At 41.8% G+C, this 26,352-nt stretch overlaps 1 protein-coding gene across 2 annotated transcripts in view; it reads left to right on the forward strand.

Moving 5' to 3' along the window:
- Positions 1-26,352, forward strand: part of il1rapl2 (interleukin 1 receptor accessory protein-like 2) — a 368,671-nt gene that overhangs the window by 307,594 nt on the left and 34,725 nt on the right. For both annotated transcript variants that reach the window (XM_031876428.1, XM_031876429.1), the window contains exon 7: positions 12,339-12,413. In XM_031876428.1, the coding sequence (XP_031732288.1) occupies positions 12,339-12,413 (75 nt within the window). The remainder of the gene's footprint in view (positions 1-12,338; positions 12,414-26,352) is intronic.

Genomic DNA, 26,352 nt, shown 5'->3' on the forward strand with positions numbered 1-26,352 from the left:
TGTGTGTGTGTGTGTGTGTGTGTGTGTGTGTGTGTGTGTGTGTGTGTTTTTTCAACAGATGGGGACAGCAGCAGGGTGTGTGTGTGTGTGTTTGTGGGAAGGGTCCCTCAGTGCTCTTCACAAAATGACCTCAGGAGTTGTGGGTGCACATAATTTGGAACCTTGCCAGCCAAACAGCTCTCTGTGCACACATTACGGTGTCAGTCCAAAACCCATTGTGAACTTGTAATGTATCACCGGGGATAATCCTGTGTGGGTTCGCACCCTTTGAGAGCCTTTAAAGTACTTTTTGAAAACTAGTCCTTTCTAAGTCAACATGACATGCCGCCAGATGTATTACCAAAGAAGAAAGTGAAATCCATTCATCACCTTGAATGAACACTGATCTTTATTGGTTCGCATCAGTCTCGCCGCTCTCATAAACCTCCTTTCAAATTGCAGCAGGCAGCTGCAGAGAAAAGCTCTGATAAACAAAGAACCAACGTGCACTAAACAGCAGACAGTCAGCGACGAGCAGGTGAACATAGTGGAGGATTTAGCAGCTAAAGGGACAGATTCTTGAAATATTCCTTGTTCCAATCAGCCAGCTTAAACATTTTTCATCATAATTTGCATGCAGATTCAAGGGATACGTCGTACGTTGCACTGCAGCTGGACTATCGCAGGATCACATATTATACAGAAATCTTTGACGTGATAAACGACATGTTCGGGCATCGACCCGTCAAACACAGCCAAGTCAACGTAGGATACACTGATACATTGATGAGGGATTAGAATATGCACGGCTGCATTTAAACTGGAATATTAGTAACACATTCATTTTCATTGGCCACATTAACAGCTTATTTGCAGTGTCAAGCTTCAAGTAATGTGTCTGTGTTTGGTAAGCCAGAGCACGAACCAATCAGCGTCCTGTGAAGCTAGGGGCGTGGCTTAGATGTGTGTGAGACGATACAGAGAGTTTGTCTTAAAGACGTTAATGTAGCTGCTGCAACAGCATCGTTATAACAGAACAACAGGTTATACCTTTACTAAAAGAAGAGCAAAGTTTGTCACTGAAGGTTTTTCGTCGATGGAGAAGATATTTTTGCTCTCCCCCCCAACACGTTTTGGAAAGAGTTTGACTGACAGATGGTTCATCCAATCACCTGCCAAGTATTGTTTGAAAGCGACTGCCCTTTTCCAAATATTTTCCAGTGAAGGCTTCGCAGATGGTTCTGTGTAACAAACCGCCGGGTGGATCAGATTGACATACTTTTATTTGTATTTAGAGTTTACCCTCAAAAATGTAACTTTCCAAACTTTCAATCTGATCTTTTATCTTAAACCGCTTATCTTATCGCATGACAGTAATGATTGACAAATTTGTTTTATTTCGTATGACAAATGTCTGAAATAGAATTTGTATTAAACTGCTGTTAATTTGCTACTTGTGAGAAGGTAGCTTCAGTATTGATCAACAGCTTTTACATTCAGATCATCTCTACAGTGTGTCCCCACTCCCTTTCCCTTATTTCTACGTTTTTGTAGATCTATCCTCACTAGATTTGTGTGTGTGTGCGTGTGTGTGTGTGCGTCTGTGTGTGTGTGTGTGTGCGTGTGTGTGGGTGCGTCTGTGTGTGTGTGTGTGAGTGCGTGTGTGTGTGTGTGTGTGTGTGTGTTTCGTCTGAAGCAATATGGATTCTGTTGTTATCTCCCAATTTGCTAAGAGGCTTGTTTCAGGCAGTCACTGGAAACAATAAAAAGCTGCAAAACCAACTTCAGGGAGAAATAACGTCAGTTTCGTTAAAGCCACAAATTGCAGCAGATCACCGAGAGAGATCATTTACACCGTGCATCTGGTTCGCTTTCACTAAAAAAAAGATAAGAATTCAATTAATTGAGAGGCGTGGGAGACAAAGAGATGGATGTTTCCTATAATTTAAGCTCTCCTCCCAGGAAATGAAGTGATATTTAATTTAGAAAGCTCACGGACTAATGACGGAGGATGGAGGTGTGTGTGCACGTGACGAGGGTGGCATGTCAAGGTACAGTTAAATGACTGAGTGTGACCTCGCCGCTGACAGGAAGTGCGTGCGTGTAGGTGTGTGTGTGTGGGAAAGAGAGACTTTGTCACTGTCTAGACCCTGCTCAATCATTTTCAATGTTCATTTACTCTCGCTCCTCTGTCCCTGTTAACGTCTATGTGTGTAAATGAAAAATGTATTAATGATTGAATATGCCCCAGACGGCGACAGTGCGTTGACTGATGATGGAACGAACAAGCTCATTATGAAAGGTCTTATCACCTCTCACCAGACACACACACACACACACAGACCACACTTCTTGGTCAATGTCACTACACGCGTTTGTCATCGTCTTCAACGTTTTGGCCCCGACTCACCTTTTTTTTTTTTTTAAGTTGCACGAGGACCATTGAAGGTCAAGGTTACCCTGAAGTGCCAAAAATCTGTACAAAGTCTATAAAGCAAGGCAGCTGTATTGCTGGGGTCCCGGTGAAGTGCAGTCGAAGTTGAAGTTGGTGCAGTTTGGACGCACTCAATATTAATAAAATTGAAATAAACAAGCGATAGCGCAGTGTGCAGCGGTGGGGGCGGAGCTTCAGGGCCCTGCTGACTTGAGCATGTTGTCCACAGCAGGCCTTTAGGCCGCAGCTCTTTCACTGCTGCATGCTGGGTGTACTAGCGCTACAACTACACTTCTCTTCACTTCCCTGGAGTCAACGAGTGACGAACAGTTCTCCAGAACGATGGAGGAACGCTCCGAACTGCCACTTCACCAACCAGCAGTGCACATTCACAAACACTATGGTATAACATAGAACGATTTTAAAAAGCACTATACGTATGTGAAGTAGCAAGAAATAGAAGTTACTTATCCATAAAATCAAATAAAAGAAGTGGCATGTAAAGATATTATTGCACGTTTAAAGCTTTTGCACATTTTCTTATTTGAAAGCCTGACAGGGTGGGACCCACAAGCACAAGTCTTCATGTAAAGGTAGAATAAAAGCTACTCCACCTGAGATAACAATACAAATCCAATAACGGGTCACAGAACCAGGAAGCCGGTCTCTACACTGTGATGAACACCAGTAACAGAAAGCTACTTTTCAACTTTGTTTTCACTTGCAAATAAGTTTGGCTGAAGTGAGCTAATAAATAATAATCTTTACACATGCAGTATATATTGAGATGAGATTCCCCAATCGTGTGTGTGTGTGTGTTTGTGTGTGTGTGTGTTGGATTGTAGCCTTTAAAGAAAGTACGTAAAAGTTGACATTTTTTTCTTGCCACTTTAATGTCTCGACAAGTTATTCCACCTGCTCGACGTGAGGCTCAGTGAATGAGAGGGAGAGAGAGAGCTCCGCAGCCTACAGATAGGAGGAAGATAATTAGCTGAGTCTCCACGGGTGGTTGAGCCCCCCCAAGCCCGTACACTGGAAATAGTGTGCGTTCCCATCCATGCTGTCGGTGGGACCAGCGGCATTTAGGTAAGGGTCCCTGAACTGATTTAAATCAACTAATTACAATGGCTAACTACACACTCTCTGCTGAGGTGGTGGCGGCTTGAAGACAGAGCGGCAGCGCTTCCTGCTGTGCCTCTTCAGGCTGTAGTTGGCCCATACTGTATGAATCATATCTACTTCTTGCCTATTCATCTGGTCTGGAGTTCCTTGTTCTTTCTCATTACCGTTTCTTTGTGCTGCTCGCACACAGTGTGCCGGTGTCACTTCACATGTGCCCGTGGGAGTGTTTGAGCCGGACATGGAGAGGGGTCTCTGGGGTCACACAGCCAAATGGATTCTTTTTCATTGTGATCGTCGGAAGAGCATTTTACCTTCTATTGAGACTCATCGGCGCCCCCGGATTGCACTTGTATGCATTAAGTGCATTCCCGTCTGATGAAATTAGATTTTAAATGAGAGAATCCATTTGGTGATTCTGCTGCAGAAGCTTTTCATTGTTACATTTAATATATTCATGTTTTGATGAAAATAAAAGACAAGCTGCATTTGTTTCTTAAGCAGAAAGAGAGAGCGGTCTAGACCTGCTCTATACGAACAGTGTCTCGAGATAACTTCTCTTATGATATGATGCTATATGAAATGAATTGAATTTAAAGTAGTCACACTCTTCTTTTATCCGTTTTCAAAATCCACCGAGGAAAACTTCCAGGTTTAGATTCATCATTTATAGGAAGCTTTGAGTTTCTAACCTTTATGAGATGAGTCCAGCACAATTCTTTGATTGCAGTTTGAAGGAATATGTCCTAAATTATCAAGAGGTAGAAGAAAATAAGTCTTATAATAACCCATTTTAAAAGACAGACATTGACGTACTTCCCTTGCTCGATTTGCACTTTAATTATATACATTTTCTTGGCTTTAACAAACCAAATACATGACCAGGTGGTATTCTGTCTCCAAGACCTTGTAATATATTACATTCTGATGTTACAACCTCTTGAAACATTTTAAAGTGCCAGTTCTGTGCGCTTTAGCCTTTTCAATTTGCTCGCCTGCTACCTGTCACATCCGAGCTCATCAAGTGTTGTTCTCCTTCCTCTGCAGAACCTGTTCCCCTCCCTGCAGAGCCCTTCATTTTTAATTCATGTCTTCAATCACTCAGCTCTATGTGCAGAGTTAAGGGAGAGCGCTTGTTTCCTCCGTCAGGGTGTCCCTCCAGAGTGCCATTGCTCCGGAGCAGATGGCCTCGGTGATAATGATCTACAATGCACAGGCCTGTGTGTGTGTGTGTGTGTGTGTGTGCGTGTGTGAGAGAGAGAGAGAGAGAGAGAGAGAGAGAAAAGAAAGAGGTGTACTTTGGTACTTCAGCGCTTGCACCAGGCTCACATTAAGGCCCATTGATCTCAAACACACACACACACACACACTTACTTCACACTGTGTGTTTCACCCTCGGGCTCTGCCGTTGTTGCATCAGGAGTAGCCAATGTATATTCCAGACAACACCAGATCATCATAATGACATTACCATAAGCTGGACTTGCATCATCTCTGCTATGATACAACTTTCTGCCTCCGTGAGGCTTCATTCCCTATTTTATTTTTATTCATTTATTTGCAGTTATCCATATTTATGGTAGGCAAATTCTACAGATTTTCAAATAATTTGCTTCTCTGAGAGAGACTTATATAAAATCCGTGGATCTTAGAAACAAGGGGTTACCATTCTCACGGGGTTGATTGTGATTACAACAAGGCCAGAGAAAGAGCAGGAGGATCTGTGATGAAACCAGCTGGCAATTCAAACAAGTCTATTATGCGTGTTCACTTCCAGTTGTTCACCTTTGTCTGGTCAAATGAAACCTATTGTTGAAAAACATTGCTGCATTTAAGAAAAATCGGAAATTTGTTCAGACTGTTTTTGCCTAAAGGACACGGTAACCTGAATTTGTCTTGTTAATTATTTGTTTAATACAACAATACAACCTGTACTAAAGAGCTCAGACATCCCCAACCCGGACGGACCTTTAATCTAAAGAGACGCATTACTTAAGAGCTCCGGACTTGAGATGTTTCCTAATATGTTAAGTTCAACTAAGTTATTTAGCTTTGAGAGATATTTTAGGGGAAATTAAACAGGAATTTGATTACTGGTTTGTTGTTTCTTTTTGGCTGGATTGATGTATTTTAAGTTAACCACAAGTTGGCGACCTAAATATTCAACAACCACACACACACTGACGGTTGCCTACTCCTCACCCGTAGACCCTACGTAAAACTATAAATCAATCTTTAACCTTGACAGGAAGAACTCTGTGATGGTGAAAGGGTTATACTGTAGCACAACCTATAGGAGTATCAGGTGTGGGGTGCTGAAAGGCTCTATTTTAGGGCCTCTTGGGACCGTAATGAGTATTATCAGTTTAACGTGTTTTCTCTTGGATTGTCCAAGATGGATACTTTGTACGATTCTTCAATCCAAGCTACAGATTTCAAGGCTTCGTCAGGTGGGGAGGAACTCCTCCTGTTTCCTGGTTGCTGCTTGTTTACCACTCAAAGTGAAACTCAAAAACTGACGATCTACTCAAACACATCGGTGACTTTTTGTCCATGTTCTCATCAAGCAGAAAACAAGGCGGTTTACTGAACAAACTCTGAAAAACATGAATGACGTACAGTTTATGGCTGTCACTCATAAAGGGAGACAGCTCAGTTCAGCTGACTCACGACTCAAATAGGATCTATCACTGAAGATAAATATGTGTACTTGACATGTGTATATACGCACACACACACACACAGAGGGTCACAGATTAAAACATGCATGCACACACATGTTCACACACACACAAGCACATTTGCATATCTGTGGGTACATTATGTCGGCTTGCATTCATTCCAGAACTCAGAGCACATGTACAGGCCCACTCAACACACACACACACACACATTCACACTTCTGACAGCGATTTTAATGGCACGTTACCCCATCCCTTTAAAGGGCATGAATGATTCACAAATAAACGCACACAAACTCACACTTGTAAAGAAGAAGATGCACATACACAGACAGGACATTCTCATACACTGTGAATATATTAGAGCAGTGGTGACAGAGCGCTGGGTTTAAAGTCACTTGTAAGATGTTAAACTGGCATAAAATTGTCAAATACTTTGCGCCCCTTGCTCTGCTCTGCTGCCTTCAAGGTCCTGCTGCATGAAGACACAAAAGACATAGTTTAGAAACATGAAATAAAGTGATGAACAGATTGAGGATGTGAGGGATGCAGAGGGAAAAGACAGACAGACAAGGATAGCGGAGACAGCAACCGAATTATATGTTTGTCTGGTTGATAAAACCTCTGGTTTATTTATCTGTTAAACATCAGAGCTTCACTCAGTATACTCTGATGGGGATCTGTCAGTAGCCATTCGCCTTGCACCAAACCAGTGAAATTATTTTAATTTCCCTCAGGATTCCACCATCAGAGTGACGGATTTACACCCAAAAAAAAGATATAAATAAAAAATTGATCTGGTCCTGACAAGAATAAATGAGTCTTGTGAATACGGCATGACACACAAGTCCAAATGTATCAGGACTAAATGTCTCTCGCTTCTCTGCTCCGCCAGACATTTCATATTTCCCCAAAAGGTCAAATCAATTTGATGTACAGAATATGATATATCTGATTATGCACACTGAACAGCACACAGTACATGCGTTTTTCACTGTTATTTTTAGAGAACAAGTGGGCAGGCGGTGTTGTTTGGTCAAAGCTTAACATGTCTGCTTACTCAAATACTTGTGTGCCTCAATTGATTTTTTCCCCATGACTATTTTATGCTAATTTAACTTCGTCTGCTAGTTTTATATTTCCCTCAACTTAACTTCAAAAGGGAAATATTACTACTTATACTCCACCACAGGTTTTCGCTGCTGTTATTACTCAAAATTGTGTTTTATATATTAATTGATTAGCCTATTACATATGTTGCACTATTTTACCATTACAGTACCCAACAGTAAAATAAGTTGCCACCCAAAATATCTATTATCAGCAATACCAGTAATACATATAAAGTGTCTAAGAGTCAGCAAACTGACAATAATATCCGTTCAAAGGCAGTAGGTAGCTAGCACCATGTGCTACAGGTAATACCAGACCAAGTAAGGCTTTAGCAGCAGAACCCCTGATTGTATTGAATTATGCAAAATAATTCAACTTTTTATTTTTTAAAGAAAGGATTATGTCTTATTTTAAAAGTAACAAAGTGTCCCTTTAAAGGTACAATCTGGGCTACACTAGTAGTATATGGAGCAATACTTTGAGTAATGTACCCGCAAAATGCAGGAAAGAAGACTGCAAGTAGGCAAACATTTAGGAAAATAATGCAAATTCTTTTCAGAACTTTCTGCTTTGGCAAATATGTTTTTGGGGACAGAAATGATCCGACACGTTTGCTAGACCTCAAAGATGCAAAGAAAGAAACATGTCTTAGTTAGTGAACCTAAACCATCACTGACCCCTGTTTTTCATTATCAGGCTCATAATCACAACTCTTACAAAATACATTCAGAGCTACAGCACCTGTACTTTCCCAGCTTAGTGCACAGCTTTCTTTCTATGACAGCCCTTATGAGTTTATACAAAATGTGTCTCAAACGAGCTCTAAATAAAACCAAATGAAGAGTGTATGAGGTCAGATGAGATGGGACGTGTTTGCTCATTTCACTGGACAGAAAGCAGCAAAGGGACACAATGAAGTGATCCATAAAGAGGTCATTCCATTTGCAGTACACACGATTATAATCCACACTGCTGGAATTATTAACATCATGAAGAATAAAAGGATATCATTTGAATTATTACTTTGAATGTTAACAAATGTCCTCTTCTGTTCTTTTGTTCCCGATGTTGTGAATCTTACTGTCATGAGATTTCAAAATGGAAATGTAAAAAAGGTCACATATGGTCGGACACACAAACTGGGTTAATTCCATCTGAGGAGATAAAGAGTGCGACAGGACCATGTTTGTTTTAATCTACTTGGAGCACCCGGTGAGCTGAAAATGATCAGATCAGGACGATTCAGATAGCAGCGACGCGCTCCTAAATCACAGAAAAGTCACTCAAATGACTTTCTGAACTTCCTTGCACTCATATAAGTTCATATCTGATGACTCGTATGCACACACACCTTTATGTTCAAGAAAATGCTAGATTAATATCCCCTGTCTTTGACAACTCTGTCTAAGGTCTGTCTATCTGACTTAATGTGCTGGACAACACCTTACTGGAAAAGGTCAAATCTCATTTGAACCCCAAAGAGCATATGAACTGCACTGAGACCGCTGCTTTCTTTGTGACGTGTTCTTGCCAATTTGTTTTTCTGTTCAGTGTACACGGTTAGGATATAGATCACATACAGGAGTTGCCTTTGTCCTTTGCTCTGACTCATTGTTGTCTCGTTGCATGCAGGCTTCTTGCCTCACGTCACGCTGTGGCTGTGCATAACATCTCTGCTTCCTCAGATGCAGTAGAACCACAAAGACACCTTAAAGGGAGCTGATTTGGTTTCCGCGTTTACTTCCTGTGAATCGTCACTTTCTGGGACTGTTTTTGTTGAAGTCGGCCGACGCCTTTAACCTGATGGCACTTTCTCTGTCACATGTAGACATAGACATGGAAATGTCCACATCAACAAGCATTTATCATTTTCAAGACTAGCAAGCATTATGAGAAGTTCAAAGATATCAAATGCATGCTTGTGTGTGTGTGTGTGTGTGTATCTGTGTGTGTGTGTGTGTGTGTGTGTGTGCTAAAAGTAAAAAGCAACGCTGCCATTATCATCTATTCACCACACATCTTTTGATATTCCGATTTTAGAATTTTCTTTTCTGCTGCAGATACTTTCTTTACATTAGAGAGATCTAACGTGAACACGGACAGTGATGCAGACTTGCCAGTAGGATCTGTTAGGGGTGTCATCTGGTAAAGACACAGCTGTATTGTGGGAGAGACGCAGTGCAGCACTATTTAATCACTACTGGCACAGCTCATACTGTGCCTCCTTCTCACTTTGACGCAACCAAGTCCACACTGAGTCCCCCAAATACCATGCAGGTGCATGCAAATACACCTGGGTGCATCCAACAAAAAATACACTAAACCCCGCTTCAAGCCATGAAGAAAGTATTGCATTATGTTCTGCCGTGTAATTAAACATTTCCACTGTATATCTTTTTACTATTCATATGAATGTTGTATTTTGCTTTGGGAGACAGCAACAACCAAAGGCCCACCATAACAGTAAGACAAGAAGTGAGAGAGCAGAGAGGAAAGTAAAGATATAGGGTGTGAATAGAGGACAGAGCAGGAGAGGTGAAGGGTTGTCTCATTAATCTCAAGGGAGAGCAGCGGTCCCTTCAGAATGCAAATGAAACTATCAGTCTTATCAGAGGTACGGAGAGAGGGATGGAATGATAGAGGTATTGACAGGGGTTACTGGGATACAAGGTGGAACAAGGAAAAAAACGTGACACTTGATTCTTGGTTCCACTGAAAATCAGAGTAATGAAACAGTTCTAAGTGCGGAAGCACACTGTACTCACTGTGTGCTCAGAGCAACATCAGCATTCATTTGAATGGGTTTGTGTCCACCTGATGAATGTGAGTCCTCCAAGCTCTCTTTCAGTCTCCGCCCAGCTGTTTGCCAGCTATGTGCTAACTCTGTCTCCCTGCTGCTTGGTGCTCGGCGGGTAGACTCACAGTGAGTTTGTTGCTGGAAACTGATGGTTCTGCGAGAGTCAAATCAGTCTCAACGCTGTACGGTCCAACAGTCCTGAGCTTTGTTCCCGTGGTTGTTAGTGTTGGACAAATACAGGAAATGCCATTACAAGTGGACCAATATTTAATCAGAGTCAGGAGATACTCACCCATCATTATCAGTGTTGCACCTTCAAATCAAAGCATACTTTATCGTGGAGCTTGAGCACAGGTCTTCCCTCTTTACCTCGCAAGACAGCTGGATTCTTGCGTTATCACAAGGTGAACAACAATCTTAGTCAGTATTTAAGTATTGCATTTGTTGTGCAGACCACCAGTGTTCGGACCAATCAGCATCCTGTGAGGTGCTCCTGGCAGCTCTGGGCTGTCGTTTCAGTGTATGAGACGAGTCAGAGAGGCGACTGTACGTTCTAGACAACAATGGCTGCTCCTTTAAAAGGTTAGGCTCCTCATATCACCTGATATTAGAATTCATCCTGAAAGGTAACGTGAATGTCTGTACTACATTTAATGGTAAACATGTGTGCTCGATATATAAAGGCAGGAAATCGCCAAGGATTCATCCTCTGGAAACCACAAATTTTCTTTGGCTAGCTATCATGTAGATGTAGAGTTATTTCAACCTGGACCAAAGTTGTGAAGCAAGCAATCAACAGACTGACCGACAGACAGGGGCCCTAAAGCCGCACTGCTAGCATGGACATAGTTTATTATGGGCTGTTTTGAGTCAGCCTTATCCCATTAGTTTTGCTCTTTGACAGTGTGGGCTCATCAGTTAATTCAACATACAACAAAACACCAATCATCTTCACTACTGCGTCCATTTCATGTGTCTTGTTAAATCACCAATATTCAATCGTCAGATGATCGTTGGGAATTGGTTGACACCAGATATCAACTTCTTCATCTAAGACACAGAACAAATTGCATGAGGTGTAATAACACAGCCTTCAGAGAAGAATGGGAATACTGAGACACTTCAGAGGATTATTAGAAACTCAGAGGCGGTGAGGAGAAAAGGTGTTGGACAGCAGAGAGCATTGGTGTTCAGAATCCAGTGAGGTGAGATTGAGATTGGTGCTTCAGGTGGAAGCGGAGAGTATCTGTCTGCTGGTCATCAGAGTTCAGTCAACCTGTTTGTCTGCAAGAGACAAAAAGGAATCATGAGGTGAGACGAGCTGCGCACTGACCTGCCTCTGTGGCTAAGGCGGCATCTCGTCGGTGTGAAAGTCAATGCGCTCCAGACTCTCTATATTTGGCTCTGTGACACTGCAGGGTATAGTGACCGATTGATGGAGCAAAGGTCCTGGTGTTTCCTTATGAAATCTTGTGCTGTGGAGATTTACAGACACATTGCAACTGTTTTTCTGGGAAAACCCCAAATGTGAGACCTCCCTTATAGTATGTCTCTCTCTTGTTTTTACTCTAGCGCTGTCTGTCCTCGTCCTCCCTCTTCAGATGCTCTTGCATTAAATTGCATTAATCTGTTGGGATTTTAATTGAAAAAAGACTTCCTTCTTGACATACAGCAGATTGCAACAGTTAAGAAATGAACCACAGAGTGCTCTAACTAGGGCTGGGCAATATATCGCTGGTATATCGATACCGTGACATGAGAGTAGATATGCTCTTATTTTGGATATCATAACATAGTCTTGTCTTTTCCTGGTTTTTAAATGCTGCATCACAGTAAAGTGATCAGATTTTCAGAATCGACCAGATCTCTTTTATGTACCTTTACCCTTACTGATGATTAGTTATCAAAATCATTGTGAAGAAAATGTTTTGTGGAAGCACCAATGGTCAACCCTACAATTTCATCAAAATATCGATATTGAGGTATTTGGTCAGAAATATTGTGACTATTTGAGTTTCCCCAGACCTAGTTCTTACTTTTGTTCTCAATGATCTATATAGAATACATATTGATAGTAGGATGGATATGATGAATGTGTGTGTGCGCTGAGATATGAAGGGGGTCTTCTTCTTTACCTTTGTGTATGTTTAGATTAAAGCTTGATACGTGGGAATGACCAGCATGTTATATGTATCTCTTTCCATCTCTCTCACAGCTCTCCAGACCACTCAGCCTCCCAAGGTCCTTTTCCCCCCCGAGAGACAAGACACCGTGATAGAAACCACGCCTGGTAAGGACTAACAGCTCTTCTCTCTTTATCTCTTATTCTTAGGTTGGAATGCTAATCCTTAAGGTCCTCGTCCTTAAAATGCTGTTGCAATCTTTGGTGGAAAGTGTTCATCTCGGTGGTGTTTCCTCATGTGTGTGTGCACCATTGGGACACTACCATGGACAATTTCTGCCCTTTCACGACAGCTCAAGTGCCACTGTAGTGTGACTTTCAGGTATAAATTAACACTAAAGCTGGATTGCTGATTGATGCAGGGGGGTTAATGGGAGTCCTCTTGTGGAGTTTCAGAGGCTATAAAGAGACACCAAAACCCTTCAATGCACAAATTTAATTCCACCTTAACCCTGTGCATGGGAGAGGTGCCTCTTGTTTCGCCGTGCCAAAGCTGCACAGCTTTGATGATAGTGATTTTCTGTCCATAGTGATCCTGTGAGTGCAGCTCTTTGCTTTTGTCTCTTCAGCACTGATGCTAGCACTTCTTCCTCGGTGTTTGGCAACTGACTGATGTCAAATGCATTATGGTAGACACCAAGCGCTCAGAACAGCACATGTTAAAACTTTGTATGAACTACAGTAGCATGCTCTTAAGTTCACTTAATTAACCATGTTTATTCACAACTATAATGGATTTATATAAAGAGCATGGACATGTTAAGAGAGCTGGGTATGAGATGCTCCATGGTTCATTCTAAACACCAAAAAAAGCCTTTTTTGGCCCCCAGATTATGCACATTAGCAGCAGACCAGAGTATTGGTTGGGTTGGGGAAGGATCATGGCTACGGCCTATAGAGTCCGGTTGGAGTAAGGCATGAAAAACACTTGATTATGTTGATTAAATGCAAGCATTGCCGGAACACACACTCTGGTCCTCCACTTAACAGTCAGATCCACTACCCACCCATCCACCACTCCAACCTCCACACCCTTACTTTCCGCCTCGCCACGTAAAGGTCACGCTACTTACCGCATCGGCACTGAACATTGACATTGGACATAAATCATGAGGTGTGCAATCGTCCAATAAGGACGTCGTTCTAATGGATGCATGGCCGGCAGTAGAGCCTTCTGAGTGTGTCGGCTGACCTCCTTTGCAGTCGTCTCTCTTGAGGGAGGTCTTCGTGAAGATATACTTTACTGGACCCTGCAGAGACGTAGCTAACGTCTGTAGGGAACTCAGGTTTATGCGCAGAGCAGCAGGCCCGGAGCTGGTGGGGATGTGGTGACCTGGGTCACACAGTTGAAAGTGAGCGCTCTGCTGGCCTCCTGCTCTCAGGCTGTCTTCGCTCTACCCGTCCCTGTCCTGCTGCGTTTTTTGTTCTTTCATCTCCTCTACTCAGAGATTAGCAGTGACTCATGAGCAGACATGCACTCAATCCAATTTATCTTGTGCCTAAAAAAAACACTTGCGTAGCCCACACAGGACTCGCTACTGCTCCGCATTACCTGCTGATGAGAACTGCCCGATAGTCAAAACCATGACTTTTTCAAATGTAGTCATTTAGTGATTTTCAGATTAAAAGTAAAGGAAGTGTAGATTGGCAGCTTACATCAAGCTCAAAAATGTCATTTTAGCACTCTGATAAAATGATGGAATTAAAAAAATGAAGGGACCTCACTGGGATTTGCTTATGCTACACAGTGTGTGTGTGTGTGTGTGTGTGTGTGTGTGTGTGTGTGTGTGTGTGCGTGTGTTCTGCTGTGGGCCTGGTTGGCTGGCTTCCTCGCCAGCTGTGTGTGTCCATGTTCGCGTGTTTACAAGTGCATGTGTGTGTGTCCCGCTGTTAGCACTGTAGGCAGAAATGGGTTTGGATGCGTGCGCGATACGTGTGTGTTTGTGCGTTGTGTTTCCATTAACTCCAGATTGATGTAGTAACAAATAGGCCCTAAGGCCTCTGTACACTGAGTGCAGCAGGGACACCTTTTAATGGGCTCCGCAGCCCCTCCCCCCCCACACACATCAACCAACCACACACACAAACACAAACATCCACAGCAATAGCAGCTGTACACAATGTACACACTCTCACTCACACAGTCACAGTGTGACCCTGCGGTACATTTTTTAACTATCATCTTGTTTTAACCCGGGGGAGATTTACACCAGCAGCCACAGTTATTTTGTTCATTTCCCTCTCTTTCAACCCTCTCTTCTTCTTCTTCTTCTTCTTCCCTCTCTTTCAACCCTCTCTTCTTCTTCTTCTTCTTCCCTCTCTTTCAACCCTCTCTTCTTCTTCTTCTTCTTCTTCTTCTTCTTCTTCTTCTTCTTCTTCTCAACTTCCACCTGTTCATTTTTAGCTGTTGGTCCCTTTTTTGTTTCATTGGTCTTTTCCTCATTCTTTCCTCTGCTTTTTCCAATATTTTATAATGCTGTGGGTTATAAACACAATTCATTAATCTCATTGTTATTTCAATGATGTGGGCTACAGGCAACAGACTTACAAAAAGAGCTTTAATTAAAGATTGATTCATGATATGAGTATTAACACTTTCTTTTAAATGGAATACTGAGGAGAGAACAATGGTGCTTTAGGATGTATTTGCACGTCCCCTGTAACGTTCTGCCTTTAAAACTGTGTGCTGTCAGAAGTGTGTCGGTGTGTAACGCTGACACAACACTATCAGCTGTAACAGCAGCTTAGAAAGTGTAACGGTGGTCTACAATAAATACATTATCTAAATGTGATTTATTTGAGTCTCACTGTGTCATATCTGTTTCTTATTATTACTTCAATACTGTGTTCAATGAGAAATACATTTGGAGCAGGAGTGACAAATAAAATATAAAAATATAGGCGTGGACTGAAAACAAGGCACGACTCGTCAGGTTTCTTGATTAATCTATAAAATCACAGACACATTTAACTCATGTATTAGTCACACTTGAAACAATGAGTGTGTGTGTGTCCTTCACCTATCTTGTTAACCGTCCATCTGATCTACCTCACCTTTGTGGTGGTTGTATCGCTGGGGACCAAAGGAAGTGCAGTGTCAAAGTTGGTGTAGTTGGTACAAGTGACACAGTCAATATTAATAAACTTTACATACACAAGCAAAGAGCACTCTGTGCAGTAGCGGGGGGGTCAAGCATGTCATCCATATATTTAAAAAAAAAAAATGATTTGGACATTGATTACAATAGCAACGATCGAGGCTTCGGTGTAGACCGATTGCAAACTCTACCTTTAGACCAGGAGTGGGAGTATTTATCTCCTCATCAACTATCAACTGGCAGATTTCTATTACATTCTATTTAGTCATTTATGAAAACCAAACCTCTTGAAGACACATTACACTCCTTAAAACCACCGTTGACATTTACTATTTCATGATATGAGACTAAATAATCAACAAGGTTATTGGAGAAATTTTAGATTGATTGATTTTGAGTGAAAATATTCATTAGTTGCAGCCTTAGTCCATACAAGCAATTCACACACACACACACACACACACACACACACACACACACACACACACACACACACACAGCAGTATCATGTGCCAGGATGAGGCTGGCTGTGAAAGGCAGGGCAAGATAAAGAGGCAGGCTTTCTGTCTCCTCCTCTTCTTCCCCTCTCGTCTCTCTTCCTCTGTCCGTCTGTCTTCTTCCTCACCCATTGCATTTATCTCTCTACGTCTGTCTCCCTCTGTCCCTGCGAGGTGTCTGCCTCTATCTCACTTTCCTTCCAATCCGCCCGTCCTCCCTTCACCGCTCGCTATCTCTCAAAGCGGGCCTTTGTCTTCCTCTCTCGGCTCATTCGGTCCCTTCATTCATGTGTCTTAAAGTGGTGATGCGTCGCGTCATTATTCCCTTTCAAACTGTCACGGGGAGATAACGTGAGGTGGTGAGGGGTGCAGTGTGGAATAAAAGCAGCTGAGGTCTTTATATTGCAGATCCTGGTTGTGTTTGCAGTTGTTAGTCATCCTCAGACGTGTAATTCAGAGCAGAATGATGCAGCACAATGGCTCCAAAGTGTCAAATTATCTGCAAAAATACAAATAATATCAATCATTTATTTAGTTATTTCCCGCTTGCCTGTAGTTAAGATGATAAAAAAAACCTTGTCTACAAGATAAAGCCTGAATACATGGTGCTTCAAAGCAAATGAACTTAAGTGAGAAGGTCAGAGATGGATCGAGGGGAAAGAGAAGCAGTACAAAAGAAGTTGAGGGGAAAGAAGATGGAGAAAGAAAGAGAGGAGGAGGTTGGGGGAGAGGAAAAACTGAAGAATGGTGAAAAATAGAAATTTAGAGAGGGCTCCCCTTAAGTAGAAAAAGGAGACAGAGAGAGGAAATGAGATGTGAAAGAAAATGGAGGAGGAATTAGCAAGGAATGGATGAAAGTAAGAAACAATGAAGGGGTGGAAGAGATGGGGGAAGAAGAAAGGTGGATTGGGAGAAGATAAGAAGAAACCAGGAAGAAATAAGTAAGGGCAAATTAGGAAAGGGAGCTAGGAGGTAAGGAAGGACACACACACGCACACACAATAAGACCTTTGCAATGTTGGAGTATCTGAGTTGCCTCTTTATCACTGTCAATACACACACTGTTTCTGTCTCCATCACTCTCTCAGTTCACTCACAGCACACAACACACACAACACGTCACAAAGCACAGGGTGTTTGCTATCGGAGCCATGTGCAAACTCACACACAGAAACCTTTCCTGGTGCCGTCAGACGAATGGGCTGTTGAAAGAGAAAATAGAGTGAGAGGACAGAGGGACAGTGAGAGCTGAGAGCGTTGAAGGGACTGAGAAAATAATTACGGGTGAGAGGATGATCGATCTGCAACGGAAAGCACGATAAAAAATGGAATCTGTTCTTTCTTTGGCCCTCGCTGTCGATTGTCGGCCTCCTAAATATGGTAAACAGCAACCTTGATTGAGAAGGAGGGACTGATGGAGAGATTGGAAGGGAGGCAGAGCAAGAGGAAGGTGAGGAAGGTGTCTGATGGAGGTGAGGCGGTCACCTTAAAGGGATAGTGTGGATGTTTTTAGGTGGTTGTATGAGGTGCTCATCCAGAGTGTTTTACCGACAGTTAATGGTGTTTGGACGAAGACGGACATCCGCAAAACGTATTTTAGCCACCTAAAGGAAAGGCCCACCAAAAAATGCTGTTCTATTTTTAAGTGTACGCTGTATTTAGAATATTAGTCATTTATTTATCTCGCCAGAATTGGTGGATTTGTTTATCTACGTTGGGGCAGCATGACAAGCTGCAAACACACCAAAGACATATTCGGCTCCAGATGAACTGCGCCTCGCCTGGAAAGTAGACGAGAGCAGGCGGCAGCAGCAGGGGGCGTTGACAAAAAACTGTGGTCAAGTCGGACAAGCTGCCTTCAAAGAACAAACAGGAAGTCAAAGAAACAGTTACTTCCTGTTAGATCTGACCTGTAGGCTATTTGTAGTTTACAGACCTTGTTCGGATTTATTTATGTGTGTTTGTAAATTTATATTTTTGTGGAAACTTGCGTTATGTCTGTCTGTGAAACACTTTGAAGCTCGTTTTGATATGATTTCTATAAATAAGCTTTATTATTATCAATCACACAACATGTGTTTTTAGATTAAACCTTTGTCGCACAACATGCGACTAATAGCCAACAATCTAGCGTTCAGTATTACGATTACACAGAACAATAGGATTTTCTACAAAACGTGGTGTTTGTTGTCAAATCTAAGAGCCAATCAGCTCTTTGATCGGGTGACAGCCAGGCGTTTCCCATCATGCCCTGGCTCAGGCAGTCGGTTGTGAGCAATTGCGGTGATTGGTTCTGAAAACTGCGGCCGCCTTGCTCAATTTGACAGAAAACAAGAAAAATGTGAGCAATGAAGACAAAACATTAAGCTGAAGGACGAGGGGGAAAAGTGTCTGGTGATAATTCACGATGAGTAACTACTTTCAGATTGCACAAAGTTACTTGAGCCATTGTTAATGTGAACATTTTGTTACTGCAGCTTTAAAACAGTCATACTATAAACCAAGAATAAGTAAGAGACTGGCTGTGCGTTGACATGGAGAGCAAGAGCACTGTTTTAACTGTTGGATTCTAGCTTTAGAGGAAAACTACACCAGAAAAAGTTTTTTGTGTTCTTTTGCTTTGGAAACAAATGAATAAATATACTACATTGTGGATCTTCACAATACAATACAGCACCACAGAAGTAGTGAGTCTAGCTTTGTTGTGGATAAACTGTGTTTTTGTCACATATAGAGTAGAGGTGGATTACACCGCAGGAATGGGTGGAAAAGCTTCTCCATTTTGATGCATTCATTTGCTGTGACTCTGTGGAGTCATATGTCCTCTGTGTGGGAGAGAACGTTGTACTTTTCAGAGCCAGCTCCAAAGCTTCAGCGGTTCCTAATGGAGCATAGGTCTTCGACTTTAGGATGGCACAGCGGCTTGTGTAAGTCCTCCAGCCAGAGGATGTGGCGTCACACACACGTGTTAGACAGCTGCCAGTCCAAGCGCTGCTGCTCTGTATCTGTCTCTGTTAAAAGCATGCTGGGAAATGTGAAGGTGCAGTGGATTATGTATTCCATAATTTGATGCCTAGAGGCTGTAAATATTCACTCAAATATTCACGACATTCATTTTTTATAAAATCACGAGGGGATACTTTCAAGTTAGTTTGTCTGATTAGTTATTGAATTACTTAAACAGCATTTTAAGCCTTGAGGCAACATGATGAACATAACCTGTACGAAAATGGTATCTGTACATCCGCCATATTAACCAATGTGGGTGGACAGATTGCTTTTGGTCCAACCATCATAATTAAAATCATATATGTTTTTCCGCGATGGCCGCCTCTTGTTGCGCACCAAAGTCTATTTTCTTTAAGCAACAATCCTTAATATTTTATTGGAGGTGTATTTTTAGAGACACCTGCAGTTTCTGGTGGTAAATCTACCTCCTCGTGAAGTCACTATGACTTATGGAAACGTCATAAAACAAGGGTCATCAATGGGGAAATGATGCTGGACAGATGTTTCATTCAGAGCCTCAACATAAAATAGATCAGTCGTGTCTTGGTTAATTAACCAGTAAATCTAATGTGAGAAACCACAGACATACATACAAGGCTTTCCAAATGGAAGAGCTTTTCAGAATATGTGTGGTTTTTTTTGTACCAAAAATCCGCTGTCCTAACAAAAACACGAGTCCCCGCTGTTTGGTACACTGTGATCTCTGTGTCTCCATCACTGTCTAATTATTTCCCCTGCTGTCTCTCCTCTCTTTCTCTCTCTTCTTCAAACTCTCACTCTCTCTGAGGGAGAAGGATCCTGTGGAGCCAGAATTGGATTTTTATTAAGTAGAAATCCCCTTTGAAAATCTACCTAACCACGACCCCTTTCTCCCTCTCCCTCTATCTGTGTGTGTGTGTGTGTGTGTGTGTGTGTGTGTGTGTGCGTGTGCGTGTGGCACTGAAATGATTAATGACTGCAGTGTGAGTGAAGTTGGATCTCTGCCATGCAACGTGTGCGTAAGGCTCGACTAGTTACTAGTCTACAGAATATAATATGACTTATTCATATATTCATATATGACGGATATTAGCGATGTTTTATCAGATTTAATGCACGTGAGTTTATTGTAAAACTTTTTTATAAGATTGCTCAATCGCAAAGAGTGAAAAACTTCCCAATATCATATGAACATTGTCTCAGTTATCTCAGCCACAATCTCCACAGAGCGAAATAAGTTCAGACTTAACTTAAAACAACGTCCATAATGGGGTCTGAGAGTGCTTCTAAAACCCAGTACTGTGTTCCTTCCTTAGTTTAAGGTCTTTTAAGCTATAAATTCTTAAAACTAAGTGGTTTCTGCTTTTGTTTGGCTGCTGTAGAGAAAACCGCTGCAAACCACCCTTTCATCAAATATACTGTATGTATGAAGAATATTCTGATATACTTGTGTAAAGTTAAGTCATTTTATAATCCCCTGATAATCCTCCACGTCCCCAGAGAGTTTCTGAAAGTCAGTAACTTCCCTTGGTTGTGGGTGAATTCAGACTTCCTGCTGCTGATCATCCCGAGGCCCTGCCTGACTGGGACACACTTATTTATTCATTTAGAGAAGCGCTTGTTTACGATAATGGGTTTTAATTCATGAACAGAACTTTCTGTCTTTTTAATCCTCGTAAAAATTTGAATTAGTTGAACAATTCTTTCTTCTTGGGTGTTATTTGTTTAGCTGGCCTAAAGTAAATTTTACAAAAACACAACTGTGTGTAAAACTAGTGCATGTTAAAAATAGAATAGAATAATAGACAGAGAATAAGATAAGCAGATGAAAGCTCTTTGTACACCTTGATCAAGCACACAGTCTCTGCGTAGCTTCTGTCTGTCTCTCCGTCTGTGCGTTCAGTCATTAAATGTGTACGTCTGTGCAATCTTCGGCATGTGTGCGTTTGGTCTCTGAGGGCAGCACTTCTTTTTTTTTACCGCTCTTAACATTTTCACACATTGAACTGCTGTGGGAGCGGGGAGCAAGAAGGGAGAAGCCAAAGAGGGATCTTAAGTGGTATAGTTTGTTTCTATTACTTTTAGATGAGTGATGGAGGTTAAGAGGTCTCTGACACGCTGTTACAATAGACAGCACTGCTCAGCTTAGCTGGCTTGAAGAAAGGGTTCCATGACCTCAAGCCAGGGATATGCAGCAGGTTTGTGCACAACATTGAAGGGCAATAATGTTTCTGGAGTTGCTTCAACACAGGTTTCCGCAAAGGTACTTTTTAGGGATGATTCTTGAATTTTCAAAACTGGGTTTAATTCTAATGTTCTTTCAGACTAAGGGCATTGGTTCAGAGAAAGGAAGACTTTGGCAGAATAAGTATAACAAGGAAAGCAGTGAAAGCCTCCACACGCCTTCCTAAAGCCTTCCAATTTACATATAATGTGAACAAAAGTCAACACAACCCTTGGATTGGATTTTGTTGCTAATTCCATAAATCCAGTCTACTGGGGCAATTTGGCAGCTAACAAAACGAGCTGCCAATTCCTCTGCATTAATAAAAACCACTGTAGCGCAGTGACTGCAGGAAAACCACCAGTTTTTTCAGGTAACGTTACAGTTTATTGTCTTGTGCAGTTATCCCAAAGACAGGGGGGGACCACAGGTGGGTTGCAGGAGATTATATTTTGGTTGCTAAACTTTCATTTTACATTTATATCTGCAGTGCAGCTTTGGGCCACTTGAGGGAGCCTTGGTGTCCATATTGTTATGATAATTGTAGCCTACTTATAACATTGAATCCAGTATGCCAGGCTACCGTACATTCTGTTTGTTTTGCTGATGAGAGGACACCTGCATAAATGTGATTTATCAAAGGTATATCTCTTCGAAAATGGCTGGTTGACCTATTTTAAGATAATATACGGTGATGGGCAAATGGCAGTAAAATGGTCAGGAGAGTTCAGATACATACAAAGTTGCTCTTCTCATGATTTATAAAGTCTATTGTGAAGTGGTTATGGTTTTTCATTTTTAGGAAGTGAGTCCCCAGAAAAACGTTTGGGAAACTGGTCTAGCAGGACGTTGCTCTTACTCCCTTTGCCTTATAATAGTTTACTGTTTAACTAGCTGTTGCACAGCTGTGTACAAAACCACTCCCTCATTAACCCATTCACTACTCCCTATATAATGGACACTAAGTAATTTACTTAATATTGAGCAGTTAATTGAAATTCTTGACATTTACAAATCATTTAAATGTTTGCGTCATCACTGAGAGCTGTAGAGTCTCATAACACTGACTGTCATCTCTGTAGAATGGGGAGCATTGCATGGTGGGTTGTTAGCAGAAGGTATGGACTCTTCCATGGTGGATGTTTTGACACAACAACATACGGGATACATTTTCACACTTCGGACACTCAAATAAAATGGCAAACAGTAAATACAGTGCACAGTAAACAGGGACTGATTTTGGGTCAGTGAGTTCTGTTGAATTTATTTGGAAGACAGTCATCTATAAAACAACTTCCTCATGCTCTGACTTAGCTATTATCAACTAAATGTCACACATGGAAACAAACCAGTGTCTTCCGATTTCTCTCCAGTCTACAGTACCTGCAGCTGTCCAGCTGGGAATGCTACAATAATATGAACAGCCTGAAATCACGCACAGAATCTAAATTGTCCAGTCACTTGTAGGCCTACAGCTGTTCAAACCACAGATGACTCAAAACAAGCAGGAATTAGAATTTAATTTGCAATCCTTCTTTTAGTCTACTTTGTTAACCATTGGCCCCGAGCCGGAGAAGTAGAACACTATTGGATGGTTTGGGACCCTCGGGTAACAGCTGTCAGTCAGCCATCACCTGCCACCCAGTTCTGTCATGAAACCCCCCAACACACCCCAACTGGGACCAAAACTATTAGCACTCTGAACCTCATGTGGGCTCACTTGCTTTTTTCTTTTCTCCATCCTCATTTTAACTGTTGATTCTTGCTTCTTTATTCAGCTCACAGTCAACCACCCTCAAGGCCACAACCATCTGCTCATTCCTATCATTTTTATTCATCTTCGTCTGTCTAAACTCCAGTGGCGGCTGGTGATTATTTACCTGTGTTGGACTGCAGGTACCAAGGGCCTCTGCCGCGACACACAGATGTAATGTTTGGACATTAAGCAGCCCGTACCCTCAAAGTTGCCATGAATTAGAAACTCTGACTCCAATAGAATCTGTTACCACGTTATTAGGTACACCTTGACAATCTAATGCAAAGTAATGTAAGAATCCTGCAGTTAATGTTAGCTATGTAAAGCCAGGTGTATAGGTTGCTGTGGGCACCGTTATATGAGATTCAACCCCATGGTCATTGTTTTGTGCTGTTTGTGGCTGTTTGTCGGGATTGCTAATATTTTAGCCAACCTTGTTTGTTCACAAATGGGGAACACAATAATTGAAACACCTCAGAATAGTGCCTGCCTGCCTCATTATTTCAACTTCATTTTATTTTATAGCCAAACCATGAATTTGGCTAAGAGGGCTTTACAATCTGCACAGCACACGGTACCCTCTGTCCTTGGACCTTCATGTCTGAAAAGGAAAAACTACCCAAATGAGGTAGCCCTAACTATAATAGTTATAGAAGAGGAAAGTCTTAAGCCTACTCTTAAGTTCTACACATCATTTTAGTGTCTTGTTTTTTTTCCCTCAGACAGCAAACTTATCTGTATGGATTCAGTCTCAATGCTGTCATCGACCTCATTTCCAGTAGCAGCAGGGAGCAGTTTTCAGCCGAAAGGCTCAGATAACCTCTGTGCGCTACATAAGGAGTATTAATGACAAACAAAGTTAGCAACTAGCTTGTAAACGTATTGGAGCATCTGGAAGCTACAGAGCCAGAGTTGGTAGGGACCCAAATGGAAAGTGAATATTGGACTTACTTATAGAGTGTATATAAGACATAGACGTAGTCGTCGTGGCTCACCCATTGGTTTGTGGACTGCCGTTTTGAAGCCTTGAGTTTGGCATTTTGTTCATTGCCATATTGTTTGTTTGCAACCAGTGAACGGAAGTGACCATGTTTGGACTGTGGAGGAGAAACGTTCAGACATATACTGCTCTGGTAGTGGTAGTAACCTGTCAATCAAGAAGTAGCCCCGCCCTAAAGCATACCCTGCTTTATGGTCTGTTTGACTCTAAATGGACCATCATTTACTAAATGAACATCATGCTGTATTGAAGAAGACTTGAAACTAGAGATTGAGACCATAAACTCATGTTTACAATGTTTACTGAGGTAATAAATCAAGAGAGAAGTCAATTTCTCATAGACTTCTATACAATTAGAGGAGACGCCACCTGCTGGCCATTAGGAAGAATGCAGTTTTAAGGCAACAAAACTAATCAGTTGAGCTTAGGAACATTGTGGAATGGGTTAAAACTAACTACGGAAGTGACATTACAAATAAATCAACGTTGACTTCTCATCTCACACTGAGCACAAACTTCAGTCTCTTGACTCATCCACCTCTCCTCCCACCCCATATGTGTGTTTTTTGGCCTTTACACTTCCTGTTTCATGATGACGTGGATTACATACAAATTGATTTTGTGGGATATTCACGTATTACAGTGCATTCATTTTTGGCAGGTATAACTAGGTCAGGAACAGCCTGAATAAGACCTACAGTAGAAGGTGGATAATCCAACAAATTATGACTGAGAGATAAAGTGATTCTGTAGGCCCTCTAGTTGACACGATGCCCTAACAAGGGGAACAATGTCATTTCCTAAAGCCTAAATATTGTGTTGGTGTATGACTTTTCCACCCATGGTTAAAAGTTGATGGTTACAGAACAGCCTCTTGTTACCTCACACATGGAAGAATGATCTTATCAGTTCCACGTAGACAGGTTTACGGATTTTACATTTAAATAAAATAAAAGATTACTGGTAATGGATTGGTATGATGAATATCAACCAGGACCCTGACATTTGGTTTTACAAAACGTATTGTTGGAAAGAAAGTCTGGTGTGCTCTATGAGTATACTGTTAGCATGGAGCACGCTAACGTAGAAGCTTATAGCAGCATGGAAGGGGATATCAGTGTTTCTATGTTCCCATCACAAGACAGGTCGGCAGCTGACTTAAAGAAAGTTGGCTGTTGGGGGGTTATCGCCAGTCTGCTGCTCTTTTCATGCCCATCTGTTGCAGCTGCAGCCGGATAAGGCGTGCATACGCACATTGTTTAATTCAGGCAACAGCATGCTCCAGTGACATGGACCTAACCGACGCACTGATCCTTTCCACTCGAATCGGACTTCTGAGCTGTTGAGCTACAAACATTTCTGCAAGAATTGCACGCGGTGGAAAAAACCCCAGTGGCCCTAATGAGCTCCTCTAGAGCCAGAGCGTACTCGGGCTTTAATTTAAGGGCGCCAATTATCAAATTTTGCTTAAAACACTCTTGTTATATACAAATGCTTCTCTGCCTTGAGGCCAGGATCTTCAGGGGCTCACGAGATACATATGGGAGGTGGCGAGAAGACTGAGTTGACAGAGAGAATATAATTGCTAGACAATTTAAATGATTTGTTTTTATGACAGGGATAATGAATAATACATGTTGCCAAAAGCTATTCCCATGGCAAGGCTGTAGTTGACTGCAGTTTAAAATGGAATATAATAACTAAAGTACAAATAAAGGTAAATGGAGTCATATCAAACCAAACACTATCGATTCCCAAAGGAATTACCTGTTGGAGGTGTCGAGATTATCAAAGAGAAACTTCCCAACCAGGAACTCTTCCAAGCCAGTATGTGAATACAATGACCAAACATTGTATTCACATACAATGTAATGAAGTCATTGTATTCACATAATGAAGTCACAGAGTTCATTAGGCTATATTCTTCCAGGTGGCCAGTATATAATCAAAGAGCTGCACGGCTCCGCTGACTGCATCCCTATAGAAGAGAGTACGCCGACATAGTTAGAATGCTTGAGAACATCCAGGCTCAGAGCCCCATCATCATTATGAGAGTAGACATGCGGAGAAGTGTGCATGGCGTGAACGCTCCCTGTTTTGTTGTAAAGGATTTCTCCCTCTCCATTTGGACACATGGGCAGTAAAGTCTACTATACAGTTTGGTAAACCTGTGTTTCTCATTTGAGAAGTTTAGTTCACTTCCATTCTTACAGTTTTTACCTGCACAGATGTAATTCTGTTTTATTTTTTCTAACAACCTGAAGAGTTTTATGTCCAACCAAGTCTTGGAAGTGGTCCAACTGCCAATCAGCATGCTATATGCGTACCGGGGGCCTGATGGGACAGTCTGCCACAGAAGGTGTGCGATTGAATAAAAGACGAAAAGCAGTAGAAAACTAGCAAATCTATATTTCAGTGGAGACTGAGATCATCTTCACATCACACACACACACACACACACACACACACACACACACACACACA

Source organism: Anarrhichthys ocellatus, unplaced genomic scaffold, assembly GCF_004355925.1.
Source record: "Anarrhichthys ocellatus isolate YVR2014 unplaced genomic scaffold, GSC_Weel_1.0 scaffold109, whole genome shotgun sequence".
Taxonomy (NCBI): domain Eukaryota; kingdom Metazoa; phylum Chordata; class Actinopteri; order Perciformes; family Anarhichadidae; genus Anarrhichthys; species Anarrhichthys ocellatus.